Here is a 16,420-nt window from a genome sequence, read left to right on the forward strand (position 1 = left end):
CACACACACACACACACACACACACACACACACACACACACACACTTCAAATGTACCATAGAAATGCTATTACACTCTTTCTTTCTAACTACAATACGTAAGGGTCTCTGAGTGTCAGCTCCCTCTCTGATATCTCAGACCTCACACAGGCATCTTGAATCCAACGCCTAGAGCAAGACGTATGATTGCTTGTTCCCACCACACACAACACTAACCATTTTTTCCCACCCTCTTCCTCCAGCATCCTCAACACAGCACACTAGACTGGGAAGCAACCCAAGTGTGAAGTCACCCCTGATTTCCTTGTCTCCCCATTCTCAAAGCCCAGCAAGTCCTCTCCACGCTAATTCATTTCCAGTTCAGTATTTTCACCATGTCGGCTGCTACCCCCCCGATCCAGTCACCTTTTACTACTTAAGTCCTAGCATGCTCCCTGGCATGACTTCTTCCATCCTCTCCATCTTCCCAATTACACATAACAAAGGTGCAAATAGCACCAAACTCTTGTATAATAGCTCCCTTTCTGATTCTAGGTGTCCCTGTTTGCTCTCTGTCGCTGTGATAAAATACCATGATTAAAAGCAACTGGGGGGAGTGTGGTGGTTTGAATGAGAGTGTCCCCCACAGCTCAGGCATTTGAACACCTGGCCCCCAGTTGGTGGCATTGTTTGGAGGTGCAGTCTTGTTGGAGGAAGTATGTCACTAGAGGTGAGCTTTGAGGGTTTAAAGATTCATGCCATTTCCATTTTGCTCTCACTGCTTCTACTTGTGGGTCAAGATGTGAGCTCAGCTTCCTGATCTTGCCACCACGCCTACGTTTATTGCCATACCTTTGTTCAGCACCGCGTACTCTTACCCACCTGGTACTGAAGCCCAAATAAACTTTTTCTTCTATAAGTTGTCTTGGTCTTGGTGTTTTATCACAGCAACAGAAGAATAACTAATGCATGGAGGAACATAGCCATTTAGCTTGCCCTTCCGAGTCACAGTCCATCATTGAGGAAAGTAAGGGCAGGAACTCAAGCAGGAACCTGAGGCAGGGACTCAGGCAGAGGTCCTGGAGGAATACTGCTTACTGGCTTGCTGGCTTGTGCCTCGTACTCATAAAATTGTCAAAGAACAAAATTTCTTAATAAAAAAACTAACATTTTAGTTACCTTCTAAAAGAGAACCGTAACTATCTGCCTGACCTTCCATTATGGCCGTAAGGTTTCTAACCCATTTGCTTTTGTACAGTCGTAGTGCTCCTTGAAAAGGTGATTAGCATCCCATTCTAATGCCTCTTCCCTGGCTTCTCACCACCCTTACGACGAAATGTGCTCTCCCTGAACTTTACCAATAGATTGACATCATTCACTGTCTCTTCAATGACTACCTCTTCACCAGCCTCCTTTCAACACAACTTCTAGATTTCCTCTCTGCCTACACACATTCACTGTTCATTCATTCACTCTTTGGGGTTTTCTGTGTTACCCAACTAAAATGTATGTATTGCCGTTGAGTGATCTCAATTCAGGGCCTAGCACCAGTGCTTACTAGATATCAATTGAATAAATAACCAGATTCCATATTGTTTGATATGTCTATTATATTATTCAGTCCTCAAAGCATCCATGTATGATAATTATTAATATTTGAAACTTACAGATGAGGCAGAAAGGTCAAAGAGGATAACTTTTCAAGATAATATAACTTACAAAAATGGGTTTGGTTTGAATTGCAGCATCATCTAAAACCGAAGTTGGCCTATTTCTTCTATATACTATGCTTATATTAAGAAAATTATTATATAATAATATGAATGAGTAACATCCATAATTAGGAAAAGGAAAATACAGGTTGAGGAGAATACCTCTCTTTTCCATGGATTTATTAAAGATTATTTTTACAACTTAAATATTATTTTGAATAATATACATGCTTCTAATTTATTTAGAAAGTCCTTTTCCAAGAAAATAAAATTGTACTGTATAATAAATAAATATTTAAAAATTATATTCTATCATTTAAAACCTCAATTTTAAAGGAAATAATTTCAGAGGTTGGCAAGATGGCTCAGTTGGTAAAGGTGCTTGCTGCCAAGCCTGATGACCTGAGTTCAATCCCTGGGATCCACATGGCAGAAGAAGACCACAGACTCCCACAGCTTGTCCTCTGATGTCCATACACTCTCTGTGTCATGAATGCAGCCATGCACATGCATATCTACAAAACTAAATAGGATGAAAAATTTAAGAGAGTCATTTTGGAGTAGATTTCTCTCTACAAATATAAAAATATTGCATATGTAAGCAAACAGGATTATTAAAGCATAAGTCTAAAATATTTACTAGTAGGACAGGCGGCAGAAGACAAACAGATATGTGATAGAGAGGTGGGTAAGACAGAAAAATAGAGTGGTATGTGCTCTGTGGAAAGGGGCGGAGCTAGAGACTGAATAACAGTGAGGACCAGGCTGATGTGGGTGGCCTGCACTGCCACCTGAGGGCATGGTGATGTCCATGTCCATCCCTGCTGCTGTCCAGGGCCATGTCTGGGTCCAGGGTCCTACTGCATCTGGGGTCTGTGTTGATGTCCATGGCCCATGTTGCCACTGAAAGCCAGCAGGTATCTCTGGTCTTTGCTGCTGTCTGAAGCCATGTTGATGTCCTTGGCCCAGGCTACCTCCAAGAGCCTTGCCAGTGGCCATGGCCATAGTCTGTCCTGTCACCAGAAACCCATTATCCATGCTCCCATTGTCTATAAATAGCAGGGAAGCTACTTTTGCAGTGATATCAATGACTGCAGATGCACAGTTGAGAAAGAGGGACGGGAAAAGTTTTTGTGACAACCTCTACCTTCCCAACTGTCCTGCGCCCCCAAAAAGTAAAACAGCCTAAACAGGAAGCCATCAAAGAGAACTCTTAAAAAAAAGTGTGATAAGGATGCTGAGGTTAGCTCTCCAGATTTGGGGTATGGGAGAGGAATGACTCAGTTTCATTTAAGGGACAGGACACTGAGAGTTTGACCATACTCCAGGGAGTATATAGATGACACAAATTGGACTTGGATTTTTAAAATTTTTTAAATTTTTATTCTTTTTTTTTGTTTGGGGGGGCAGGAGGTCTCAAGGGTGGTGGTAGACCATGGGCTGGGAACTGAGTGTGACGGGGTGCATGATGAAATTCTCAAGGAATCAATTAAAATGTTGTGTTAAAATATTAACTATTAGTAGAAAAATTAGAAGTAGTTATTTTTTAATTATTTTTTTTTGTGTGTTTGGATTTCCTTAGAACCAAAAGGAGAAAATCTAAAATTGAGTCCTATATCTCTTCGTTTTCTTAAGGATAAAAATGAGGTGAGTGTAATTTGCATATTTGTGACTACTTAACAGTTATTTAAGCTAGTTCAAATAACTTTGTTTCTATGTATCACAATTAAAGTGAAGTTTAGAATCCAAAAGTACAAATGTAAAGCAATTTCATCTGATGTGATATGAAGTCTTATGTATGAAAACAACACAAAAATTATGCATAAGCTAAAACTATGCACATCTAATTTAAACATTTACTTAAACTTATAAACACATAAGCCTGTTGATCTTTTCATGTGTAGCTCAGGCCATTTTTTGAGCTATGGTTAGATAATACAATTACAATAACTACCAAGAATAGGTTTAGAATCAACCAATCACTGAGGGGGCTTCACCTGCATTTGGAAAACTTGCCCTCTTCAGACACCTGGCCACTATTCAGCAGGCCATACCTAGGGCACTAGAGAGATAAGTTAACCCAGAGAATCAGCGAGGGGAAACTACTTTAGAGTCTTCTAAGTCTACATTGATTTGCTATTAACTGAGTATTACTGACATGGAGAAAGAAACATGAAACTATGCATGCTTAGTGATGATCATTAGTATCTATTATTTTTATCCTTCATGGGGCGGGCAGTATTGGTATTGTATTGAGCTTAAAGCTTCATGAGTTCTAGGCAAGTCTTCAACCACTGAGCTATGCCCCCAGCCATATACCTATTCTTTTTGTTTCACATTCCTAAATTTTAAAATTAAAAAAGCTTTAATAGTATCCATGCCCCAGGTTATAAGTTTATTCTTATCTATGTGTTTAAATCCCTGCTAAATAAAAACCTCCCAAGAAATATATAACATCACAGTTTGCTCATCATAATAATTTACTAGACATGTTAGTTAAAATATTAAATATTAAATATTAAAGCACAATTTTAATGGTTAAAATTAGCCAGGACCTTCTCTTTATGAGTATTATTCTACATGGACTTGAGGGTGTACCTAATGTCTTAGTTTCTTTTCCTAAGGCTATTACAAAACACCATGACAAAAAAAAAGGGGTTTTCTGGCTTATAGTTCCAGAGAAATTCAGTGTGTCACAGTAAGGGATACAGGGCAGGAAAGGCATGATGGTAGCAGAGACTGGTTGCTCTCTGAATCTACTCTCAAGAAGTAGAGCATGAACATGAAGCCTCTACTTCCTCCAGTGAAGCTCAAACTCCTGAAGGCTTCCCAAACAACACCAGCTACTGGGCTTACATGTGAGCCCGTGGGAATACTTCCTATTCAAGCCACAGCAGCTTGGCATGGCAATTTTACTTCAAACAATTCTATTTTGCGCTCAGTGGACCGTGACTTAAGCTCAAACACATAAGTATGGGTCCCCACAGAGTACAGAAGAGGTTGCCAGGTCCCCTGGAGATGAAATTACATAAAGACAGTTGTGACGCTCCAAATATGAGTGCTCGGAACTTAGGTCCCCTGAAAGAACAGTAGGTACTCTTAACCACTGAGCAGTCTCTCCAGCCCCTTGAGGGGCTGTAAAGTGGCTCAATGTGGTACTTAAAATAATTCCTTGTGCTTTTTGTTTAGATAAACAATGGTGATGTTGAATAAAATTACATTAATTCTGATTATTATCTTTTCATTGTCATTCACTTTGAAGAGAATGTTTTATTTTCTAAGATTTCTTCATTGAGTTGTATTGTAGAATTTTCACATATTTAAATTTTTCCAGATATATAACAATATTTGATATCTAGTTTAATTCTATTTTTAATCAAAGAACATATCCTGTGACATTTCAAGCCTAAACTTTCTGTTAAGACTTGTTGAGGTTGTATATTTAAGAATCCTTAAATGTTTATAAAATACAGCCTCACATAAGTACTAAATATCAGGTTTTTTCACATGAACATGGTACTTTCAACATCAGACCATATGTTAAGCCTTTAAACAAGTTCCTGCCCAGTTTAAGTTCCTTCCCTGACTTCCCTCAGTGATGGAAGGGCTGTGCTGTGAAACTATAAGCTGAAATAAACCCTTTCCTCCCCAGGATGCTTTTGGTCATGATGATTGATCAGAGAAATAAAAACCCCAGCTGAGACAGAATTGCTTTTATTTATGTAACAGTTACTTTTAATTAGAATGATTAGCTTACTAAAATTTAATGTAGTTATCATAACTGGTAGTAGTTCAGCCTGTTATGTTATTTTTTGTTGTTCTCCTGATTAGTTACATTTCTTGTTGCTGAAAGAAACAATTCAATGAAGGAAGAAAAGATTGATTTGGGTTTGTGGTTTAAGGAGAGGTGGGCCACCACCATGAGGAAGGCATGGCAGCAGAAACTTGCTCAGATCTGGGCAAATCAGAAATCAGAGCAAGGGCTGGAAGCAGATCAGCCTAGGGGCCTCACCACACAGTGACTCAGTTCTTTCAGCTAGGCCTTACCTCTTAAAGCCATGGTTCTTAGTCTGTGGAAGGGGGTCACATATCAGATATCCTGCATATCATATATTTATAATTCTTAACAGTAACAAAATTACAGTTATGAAGTAGCAACAAAATAATTTTATGGTTGGGGGGTGGGAGGGGGTCCGCTACAGCATGAGGAACTGTGTGAAAGGGTCACAGTATTAGGAAGGTTGAAAACTGTCTTACAAGTTCCACAACCTCCCAAAAGAGCATCACCAGCAGGGGACCAAATTTTTTGAAACAAATGAGCCTGTGGAGAACATTTTCACTCTAAACCATAACATTCCACTGCATTCAATGAAGCCTCAAATATCCCCAGAGTCTTACAGTTCTAATACTGCCCAAAAATCTAGAGTTTCTTCTGAGACTCAAAGTAATTCTTTAAGTGTGGACCTTTATTCCCAACATACAATGGCATAGGATAAAAATGCCTATCCCAAATGCAACAGGAGGATGGCAAGAATTAATTGGATCAAAGTAAGATTGACACTCAGTAGCGTGAACTGTAGTGGGTAGCCATTCCAGCTTTGACCTGGAAGTTCCAACCCCCATTGAGGCTTTGGCAACTGTCATGCCTACAAGGCAGAGCCAAGGGAGGCGCTGAGAGACCCGAGATCAGGATGGGCCAGTGCTCTCTCTGTTCCAGGACCCTGAACGGTGGAGGTGGACCGAGCAGAGCTCCAGAGAACACCGCTGGACTGCGATACACCTTCCCCAGACATTAAAAAAAAGGAGATTTTTTTTAATGTTGTAACATAAATTAAGGGATAGGTAGGTCGCGGGTTCTGGGGAAGGTGTATCGCAGTCCAGCGGTGTTCTCTGGAGCTCTGCTCGGTCCACCTCCACCGTTCAGGGTCCTGGAACAGAGAGAGAGCGCTGGCCCATCCTGATCTCGGGTCTCCAGGCACCTCCCTTGGCCCCGCCTTGTAGGCATGACAGTTGCCGAAGCCTCAATGGGGGTTGGAACTTCCAGATCAAAGCTGGAATGGCTACCCACTACAGTGAACACCGAACCCTGTAGCTCCACGTCTACTACCTGGAGCTCTTCTAGTCTCCAACATCCTTTGGGTAGCCTTGCCTTCAGCTCTATTGCCTGGTATGGATGGCATCTCTCTTGGGCTACTTAGTGCCTGCAACTTTCCTCAGGAAACATCTTATGTGTCTAGTATCTCCAATATCCCAGGGATATGACCAGACCCTTTATGAGCTCCATGAAGGGAATCCAACTTTCCTATATAATACCTAGTCTCAGTGATTCTTTGGAACCTTGGTGCAGGCTTCCATGATCACCCCACCCTGCCACCCTTTCATCCTTCATGACTGAAAAAAGCAGCACCACATGGATGATATCATGCTCTGCTGCTCACAAAAGATGACTTCTTGCCTCCTTTTAAGGTTGCAGTACCCTTTGAGAACATGCTTGGCTGAATTTGGGGAAATATTTTCCTAATAGGCACTGCCTGAGTAGCATTCCTAGCAGTCTCTTTTGGCTTAGGCACCCTGTGTTCAAGTGAAATCATTTCAAATGTGTTTTGTTGCTACACACTGGAACTTTTGATGAGTTGGGTCTTATACTTAAGGCACTTTATCCATTGTCTCTGTGCAAAGTGGGAATTTTATCCATAATTGTGCTAATCTTTAAAATTACAAACACATGCACACACCTTGTCCACAGTTGTAATGATGCCTATGTCCCATTCCTCATCAAATCGAACACTGTTCATATAGCTCTGCTACAGTTTTTAATTTATTTTGTGCTAATTTTATTCATATATGATATCTTCCCACTCATTTCCCTCTCCAACTCTCCCCAGTTACTCCCAACATCTCCCCCTCCCAACTTCATGTCCTCTTCTATTATTTTTCAAACCACTGATTCCAATTAGTTCTGCCCAGTTATGCATGGTATGGGGCCATCCATGGAAGTATGTAAAACCTACCAGTGACCACAACCCCACAAAAGAATAATCTTTCTTCCTCCCACAACTATAAACTGCCAATAGCTCCTTGGTTAGCGACAGAACCTTTTGAGCTCTTCTCCGACCCACACTAGGATTTGGGCTAGCCACACTAGGATTTGGGCTAGCTTTATCTTGTACAGGTCTTGTGCAGGTCACCACAGATGCTGTGAATTCCTGAGTGCAATAGCCATGCCAGAATTTCCTAGCTCTCCTCTGCATCCTACAGCTCTTAATTTTTCCCACTTCCTCTTCCATAGTGTTCACTAAGCCTTGGTGGGGGAACAGATACAGATCTCTTGCTTGGGACTGAGCATTTTCTCATTTATTCTCACTACTTTGACCAGTTATGCAGATGGGCTGCTACACGCTGCAAAGAGAACCATATCTGACCAAGGTTGAGAGCAGAATGGATCTATGACTATAAATATAAATATATAAATAATATAAATATATTATTTATATAAATATAAATAATATTTATAAATATTATTTGGGCATGCTTATTTAATTTCTGCTGTGCTCTCTGCTCTGAACTCTCTTTCTAACCCTTAATAAATTCAGTGACCAGTAACTATCCCACACCCTAAGTGCTAGGGGGTTTTGAAATTTGTTCCACCAAACAATTTAGTCTATTATTTTTTAATATAGCTGTCCTAGTTAGCTTTCACTGTCAACTTGACACAGCCTAAAGTCACTGAGAAGAGTCTCAATTACACGTCTGTAGGGCATTCTCTTGATTGCTAGTTGACATAGAAGGGTCCAGCCCACTGTGGTGCTGGACCCTAAGGGGTGCCATTCCTTAGGCAGATGGTTCTGGACTACATATGAAAGCTAGCTAAGTATGTCTGTGAGCTATCCAGCAAGCAGCATTCCCCCATGCTCCTTAGGCAGATGGTTCTGGGTTACATATGAAAGCTAGCTAAGTATGTCTGTAAGCTATCCAGCACGTAGCATTCCTCCATGCTGTTCTGCTGAATTCCTGCTTTGACTTTCCTCACTGATGTGCCATGACCTGTAAGCTGAAATAAGCCTTTTCTTCCCTGAAGTTTTAGTTATGGTTATCTCACCAATAGAATTCAAACTAAACCAACAGCTTCATTTGGATTTTGAGTACAATGGACAGAACACAGCCAAATTAATTGTCAGAATATAGCGTGAATTCCCTCTGGCCCAATTCCTCATGGAGTCTTCGCTCAGTCCAGCCTATACTGTCCACACTTCTATCAAGTGACTACTCATAATCTAGCTTTCAACATTCCCACCAGAATCAACAATTACACCTTTTATTTTGGCATTCTTCTCCAGTCTGAAGCTCCATACATTCCCTTGTTCCTCCTATAAACCAATCCTCAGTGCCTAAAAACTGTATAGTCAGGTTTGTCTTTGCAAAGCCCCCAGTTCTCTGAACAATTTTCTGTTCTCACTCTTTTCTCATCACTGTGACAGAGTACCTATCAAAAGCAACTGTAGGCAGGGAGGGCTTACTTGGGGCACAGTTGAAAGGATACAATCCATCATGGTAGGGATGGTGGCAGTTAGCAGCATGGTGGTAGCAGCATGTTGACCTCCTCATATCTCAGCAGAACAGGAAGCGTAGCGAGTACTGAAAGTAGGGCAAGACTGTGTAAACCTCAAGGCTCATCTGCCAGGAACCTGCTTTCTCCATCTATACCCCATTTCCAAGACAGCATCAGCTGGGACCACACACTCAAACACACGAGCCTGTGAAGAACATCTCACACTCCAAGCTAATATTCCTTGTGTTGCTTGTTCCTCTGCTCCCCTTCTCCTGCCACCTTTGAGATTATTTGAATCTATATTGTCTTAATTGCTCTTCTATTGTTGTGAAGAGATGCCATGACCAAGGCAACTTACAAAAGTAAGTATTTAACTGGGGCTTGCTTACAGTTTCAGAGTGTTTGTCCACGACCATCATAGCGTGGAGCATGGCAGCAGACAAGCAAGCATGGTGTGGGATCAGTAGCTGAGAGTTTACATCTGGTCCACAAGCAAGAGGCAGAGAGGGAGATAGAGAAGGAGTGGGGGGAGAGAGGGGAGAGGGGGAGAGGAGAGGGGAGGGGAGGAAAGGAGAGGAGAGGAGGAGAGGAGAAGGGAGGTGAGGAGAGGAAAGGACAGGGGAGAGGAGAGGACAGGGGAGGGGAGGAGAGGAGAGGACAGGGGAGGGGAGGAGAAAGAGGAAAGAGAGAGCTAGTCTTTTGTTTTTGGTATAGGCTTTTGTTTTTGAAGCCTCAAAACCTGTCCCTATTGATGCAGCTTCTCAAACAAGGCTGCCCCTCCTGATCCTTCCCAAAACTGTCCACCAATCAGAGGCCAAGCATCCAAATATATAAGCCTATGGGGGCCATCCTCACTCAAACCACCACATATATTAAAATTTTACTTTTATTTTCTATTTTATTTACATATAGGACTTGTTTGGGGTTTGGGTATTCTCTATGAATGTTAAAACACACATCACTGAGCAGGGTGTGGTGGTACATGCCCCTAATCCTAGCACTCAAGAGGCAGAAGCAGGAAGATCTCCATGAATTCAAGGCCAGCCTGGTCTACAGAGAGAGTTCCAGGACAGCCAGGATGCACAGAGAAACCCTATCTTGAAAAAATAAAAGCAAAAACAACAACAACAAAAACCCCACACATCACCATTTCATACTTGGTTTAAAGTAAAATCATACTACTGATGTAAAAAGTTTTGAATAGTAGAGGTCTCGTTATTACCCTATCATTTGTACTGTTATGTATAGTCATATTTTCCTTGTAGGAAAATGGTAGGGCTCTTCCTTATGGGAAAATATTATATTTTCTGCCTTTGACATTCTTGTATATTTCAAAGAAATAATCCTATATGTAAAAAGTAACTTTACCAGACCTGATTTTTTTTTTCTGTCATTCCTGAAACTAAATTTCTGGTATTTTCTTTTTGCTTGACAAATTTCTTTCAGAATACTTTAGAGGTTGGCAGGCACCAAATCCTTAGTTCTCTTTTTAAAGATATTTCTGAAGGAAGTTTTTCCTTGACACTGAATTCTGGCTTACTAATACGTATATGGATGGTATTTTCCCTTTTCCCTTTAACGTGCCAGCATCCTTTGGCTCCCAGTGTCCGACTCCCATGTTCTCTGTTGAGTAGTCTCAGGGTTGGAGTTGTTGGTCCTGGATCTTATTTCTTGTGCTGCTTTCAAGATCTGCCCTTGCTGTCCACACTCAGCACTTTGCCTCTGTGCCTACCCACGGCCTTTTTCGCTTTGACTCTTCCGAGCATTGACTAAGGTTCTGCAACTCCCTAATTATATGTTTCACCAAATTGAAGAACTACCTTGGCCTCAATTCTTCAATTATTTTTCTAGTCCATGCTCCCTCTCCTCGCCTTCTGTTACGCGGTTATGTGTGTAGTTATTGTTCCATGGTTTTCTGAATCCTATTTTTTGTTTATATGCATAAAAGCTCCAGGTTTGTATCTGTAAGTTCCTGACTTTTTCCTTCTATTTCTGTTTAAGTTAGCCAGAGATGTTTTTAAATTCAAGTATTAGGCCGGGCGGTGGTGGCGCAGGCCTTTAATCCCAGCACTCGGGAGGCAGAGCCAGGCGGATCTCTGTGAGTTCGAGGCCAGCCTGGGCTACCAAGTGAGTTCCAGGAAAGGCGCAAAGCTACACAGAGAAACCCTGTCTCGAAAAACCAAAAAAAAAAAAAAAAATTCAAGTATTAGACTTTTTTTAGCTCTATAATTTCCATTTTTTTAAGATTTGGGTGAAGAAGATCAATGACAGGGGAAGAGGGGCAAGGCAGGCTAATGGAGGAATTAACAGATCAAAATACAGTGTTATGTACATATGAAAATGTTGAAATGAAACCTATCATTTTACACACAAGAACATTAATTTAAAGTTCTGTTTGAACATCTGGGTCACTTTAGGGTTGTGCTCACTTGGCTTTTTTTCTGTTGAGACTGCATTTCCTGGTCCTCTGTACATCAACTTAGATTCACTTTGGATGTCACGGCTGTTGTATTTACGACACTTATCCTTCAAAAAACATTGTCTTAGCAGTCCATGTGATGCACAAAACACAAAATTCCTCTTGAAGAGCAGCTCATATTTTAGCTCAGTTGTGTCCACCTTAGCTGGCCGCTTACAGTCTTCCCTAAATTGCACCGATCCAGGGTCAACCAGAGACTTGGCCAGAAAGGCTCCTGTTGGCACCCTTCTTCCTAGCCTCCCTCCCTCAGCTTTCAACAGCTCTGGTGGCTCTGAACTTTGTCCTCTGTTGAGTTCTGGTCAGTGGCTTTGAGTTTTGTACGCTCCTTGCAATGCCAGCCTCAGCCTGCAGTCAAGTTAAACCTCATATAAACAGCATCTTCACCCCAAATGTCAGTGGTTTCTCTTTGCCACTACTTTCTTTCACTCTCCTGGGCCTTTAAGTATATGGGGCGTGTGGCGTGTGTGTGTGTGTGTGTGTGTGTGTGTGTGTGTGTGTGTGTGTGTGTGTGTGTGTGTTTATCTGAGGCAAGGTAGTTCTGATAAGAGACTGCTTACTCATGGTGAATCAGGATTACCAAAGGCATTTTTAGTTTCTTTTCGTGTGTGTGTGTGTGTGTGTGTGTGTGTGTGTGTGTGTGTGTTTACAAGTTTCATCATTATTCCTAGTTCACTACTCTGTGCTTCCTAAAAGTTCATAAATAATGGTGATGGTTGGTGCTTTTTTTTGTTTTTCTGGTTTTTTTTTTTATTGGTATGGGGTTAGGCATTGAATTTACAGCCTTGCACATGCTAGACAGTACTCTAACACTGATCTAGAACCCCACCCCCAGGCCTCTTTTCACTTTTTGTTTTGAGGTAAACAAAATAAGTAAAATGCTGCCCAAGGGTAGCTGCAAAGTTGTGTTCCTAAAGCCTCAGTCTCTGAAGGAGCTGGGATTAAAGCTGGGCAGTCAGGCCCAGCAGCATGCCCGTCACCCTTACCAGTTCATACACTAACGGATTCATTACCTTAGCTATGATATTAGTTGTTGGTGGTAAAATAGCTATTCTGTGTAGATTTATCAAACTATTTATGGTAATGTTGCTATTAAAACAATCACACAGGACCTGACATGGTGGTACATACCTGTCATGCTAGCACCAGAGAAGCAAAGGCAAGAGGATCGCAACATCAAGGCTGGCATGGGCCACATAGAAAGACCCTTTCTCAAACATGCAAGCCAGTGAACACTGAAACTGTTACAAAAAATGTTACATTGTTTTCTGTCCATTTTAGCCTGTTGGGGAATGAATTATAACATATCTCTTAGAGATCTTGCATTCCTAATACTTCACTTGAAGTATTATTTTGTATAGTATTAATTAGCATCTTATTTAGCATTTTATTGTAAAATAATGTATATATAATATATTTATAAAAAAAATCTTGCCAGGCGGTGGTGGTGCACGCCTTTAATCCCAGCACTCGGGAGGCAGAAGCAGGTGGATCTCTGTGAGTTTGAGGCTAGCCTGGGCTACAGAGTGAGTTCCAGGAAAGGCTCAAAGCTACACAGAGAAACCCTGTGTTCAAAAACGAAAAAAAAAAAAACTTAACAGCATGACACTAACATGCAGATTCTTTTCAGGCTTTGATGTTAAGACTATGCCAGATGATTTAAACAACTGAAAAGTTGTTTGATTGTTTGTTTGTTTGTTTTAAGTTAATTGACATGAGTTCTTTTTGGGTTTTGTTTTGTTTTTACTGCATACAAGTTTGAAAGAAGTTATCCATCTATCTATTTGGGCCTGGTTCTTTGACAAGGTCTTAACTGGCACATAATAACTCCATCCAGTTATGAAGTATATTTTGACGCACACATGTAATGGGTAATTACCAAATCATGATAATTAGTATATCCATCACCTCAAATATTTACTTCTCTATGTCGAGAAACATGCCAAAAATGCTCTGGGCTAGTTTCTGGAATGTGTAACTATAGTCATCTCATTGTGCTGTAGAATAGGGCTTGAGCATTCCTTTTTGTGTGTGCTGGGGACCTGGGCCCAGCTCTTGCTAGGTAGGCCTTCTATAAGGAATTGCACTATAGCTCTTGTTTTCTTTAAAGACAGACGCTCTTTGGGCAGCCAAGCCAGGCTCAAGGTACTCCTATGTCAACCCCCAAAGTTTTGGCATTGCATGTATGCCGCCATGTTATTCTTGGTGATATGTTTTGGATGTAGGTGTTTTACTTTTTCTAGCTTTTTCTCTGCCTTTAGGGTTTTTTTGGCCATTTAGGGCCTTTGGTGATTCCATAAAATTTTGGGATTTTATACAAAGCTATGGAGGATGTGACTGGAAGCTAAATAAGGTGAATCTGTAGATTGCGCTAGACAGGGTATACAGTTTAAATTAGTAATTCTTCCAAATCACGTACATAGGATGTTTTCCTTTTCAGGGATGTGTATGTGCCTTCTTTACTTTCTTTCATCTCCTTGATTAAATTGCTAGGAGATAGATAGATAGATAGATAGATAGATAGATAGATAGATAGATAGATAGAAATATAATGGCTTTCTTAATTTCTCTCAGCTTTATTGGCTAATTTTTGTATGTAGATTTTGTATCATCCACTTTATTGAATTTGTTAATCAAGTATAATTTTTTTAATTTTTACATTTTTCTATAAATAAGGTCTTGCTTTCTGTACACAGAAACAACTTGCCTACCTCCCTTCCAATTTGAATACTCTTAATTTCTTTCCATTGCCTGATAGCTCTGGGCTAGAACTTCTAATCCTGAGTTGACTAAAACTGGTCAGAGTGGAGACTGATTGCCTTCTTAATGACCTTAGAGAAAAAGTATTTCCTACTGAGTCAAGTACAATGTCAACTGTGGGCTTGTCACATTACATGTTTTCCATCACTCTCTGTATTTTTAGATTTTGTTTTCTTATAGCCTTCTTGTGCTGGCTATTCCTAGGTCAACTTGACACAAGCTAGAGTTATCTGAAAGGAGGGAAACTCAATTGAGAAAATGCCATAGGGCATTTTCTTAATTAGTGATAGATGGGAGAGGGTCCAGCCCATTGTGGGTGGTGCCATCCCTGGGCTAGTGGTCCTGGGTTCTATAAAAAGGCAGACTGAGCAACCCATGGGGAGCAAACCAGTAAGCAGCACCCCTCCATGGCTTCTGCATCAGCTCCTGCCTCCAGATTCTTTCCATTTGAGTTCCTGTTCTGACTTCTTTTGATGATGAACAGCTATATGGAATGTAAGCCAAATAAACCCTTTCCTCCCCAACTTGCTTTTTGGTCATGGTGTTCCATCACAGCAATAGTAACCACAACTAAGACACCTTCCTACCTTAAAATCTCTACCTTCCTTCTCATGGGTCTCTCAACTTTTATGATCTATGTATGTGTGTGTGCGCACACAATTTAAACCTAGAGTCTGCATATGAGAGAAACCATTAGTATTTTTATGAGTCTGGCTTATTTTGCTTAACATAAGGATTTCCCATTGCATTCATTTCCTGCAAATATCATGGCTTCCTTTTTCTTCATGGATGAAGAAAATTCTATTATGCTTGTATAACACATTTTCTTTCTTTAATTTGTTGATGAGGATCTTGAATGATTCTGTTTCTTGGCTATTGTGAGTAGTGTAGCAATAAGTATGGATGTTCTAGTTCCTCTGTGATGCAATGCTTAGCATCCTTTGAATATACACCAAGGAGTGGAAAAGCTCAGTCACACAGTCATTCTATTTTTGGAGTTTTTGGAGGAACCTCCACATTAATGTCCATCATGCCTGTAATCATTTACATTACCACCTACAGTGTATAAGTGTTCCTCTTTCCCCACATCATCAGCACCAGCAGCATTTGTTAAAATATGTTTTATTGGTATTTGACATTCTGACTAGGGCAAGATGGAATCTCCCCTCACTCCCAGAAACCATAATATACAAGCAAAAGACCAGAGAAGTTTTTTTTTAAAAAAAAAAAAAACCCTCCCAAAATACCACTGAGTTCATTTTGAGTTGGCTGTCTACTGCTGGACATGGGCATTCTCTAGCGTGGTGTGTCTACCCAGTGAGACTCCACTGGAGACATTTTTTTTCCTTTGTGAAGAGTTGTCCCTTGGACATAGCATCTTATCAGGGATGGGAGATCATGTTCACTTCTCCTCCTCTCAGCACTGGGCCCCCATCACCTGTGCAGGCCCTGTGCATGCTGCCACAGTCTCTGTGGGTTCATATGTGTGTCAGTCCTGTTGCGTCTGGAAGACATGGTTTCCTCGGAGTTCTCCATCCCCACTGGCTCTTTCCACATCCTTTATGGCAAAGTTTCTTGAGCCCTAAGGGGAGGGATTTGATGGAGATACCCCATGTAGGATTGGGTCTTCTAAGGTCTCTCACTCTACACATTGTCCAGTTGTGGGTCTCTGTATTTGTTCTCATCTATTGCAGGAGGAAGCTTCTTTGATGGTGGCTGAGCAAGGCACTGATATATGTGTATAGCAGTATGTCATGGGAATCATTTTATTGCTATATTTCTTTAGCGGAATAATAGTATTTGGCTTTCCCCTGAGTGCCCTGGGCTTTCTAATCTCAGGTTCTTGGCCACCCAAGTGGCATTGGATATGGGTTCCATCTCATGGTGTAGGCCTAAAGTCCAATCAGATATTCGTTGGTTACTCCCAAAACTTTTGTGTCACTAT

The 16,420-nt window shown here is 40.9% G+C and overlaps 1 protein-coding gene across 1 annotated transcript in view; it reads left to right on the forward strand.

Annotated features, from left to right (window-relative positions):
* Positions 1-16,420, forward strand: part of CUNH1orf141 (chromosome unknown C1orf141 homolog) — a 48,795-nt gene that overhangs the window by 17,462 nt on the left and 14,913 nt on the right. Inside the window, exon 4 of the mRNA XM_052717197.1 lies at positions 3,273-3,337. Within this exon, the coding sequence (XP_052573157.1) occupies positions 3,273-3,337 (65 nt within the window). The remainder of the gene's footprint in view (positions 1-3,272; positions 3,338-16,420) is intronic.

The sequence above is a fragment of the Peromyscus californicus genome, unplaced genomic scaffold (assembly GCF_007827085.1).
Source record: "Peromyscus californicus insignis strain IS unplaced genomic scaffold, ASM782708v3 Scaffold_5__1_contigs__length_169319896, whole genome shotgun sequence".
In the NCBI taxonomy this organism is placed as follows: domain Eukaryota; kingdom Metazoa; phylum Chordata; class Mammalia; order Rodentia; family Cricetidae; genus Peromyscus; species Peromyscus californicus.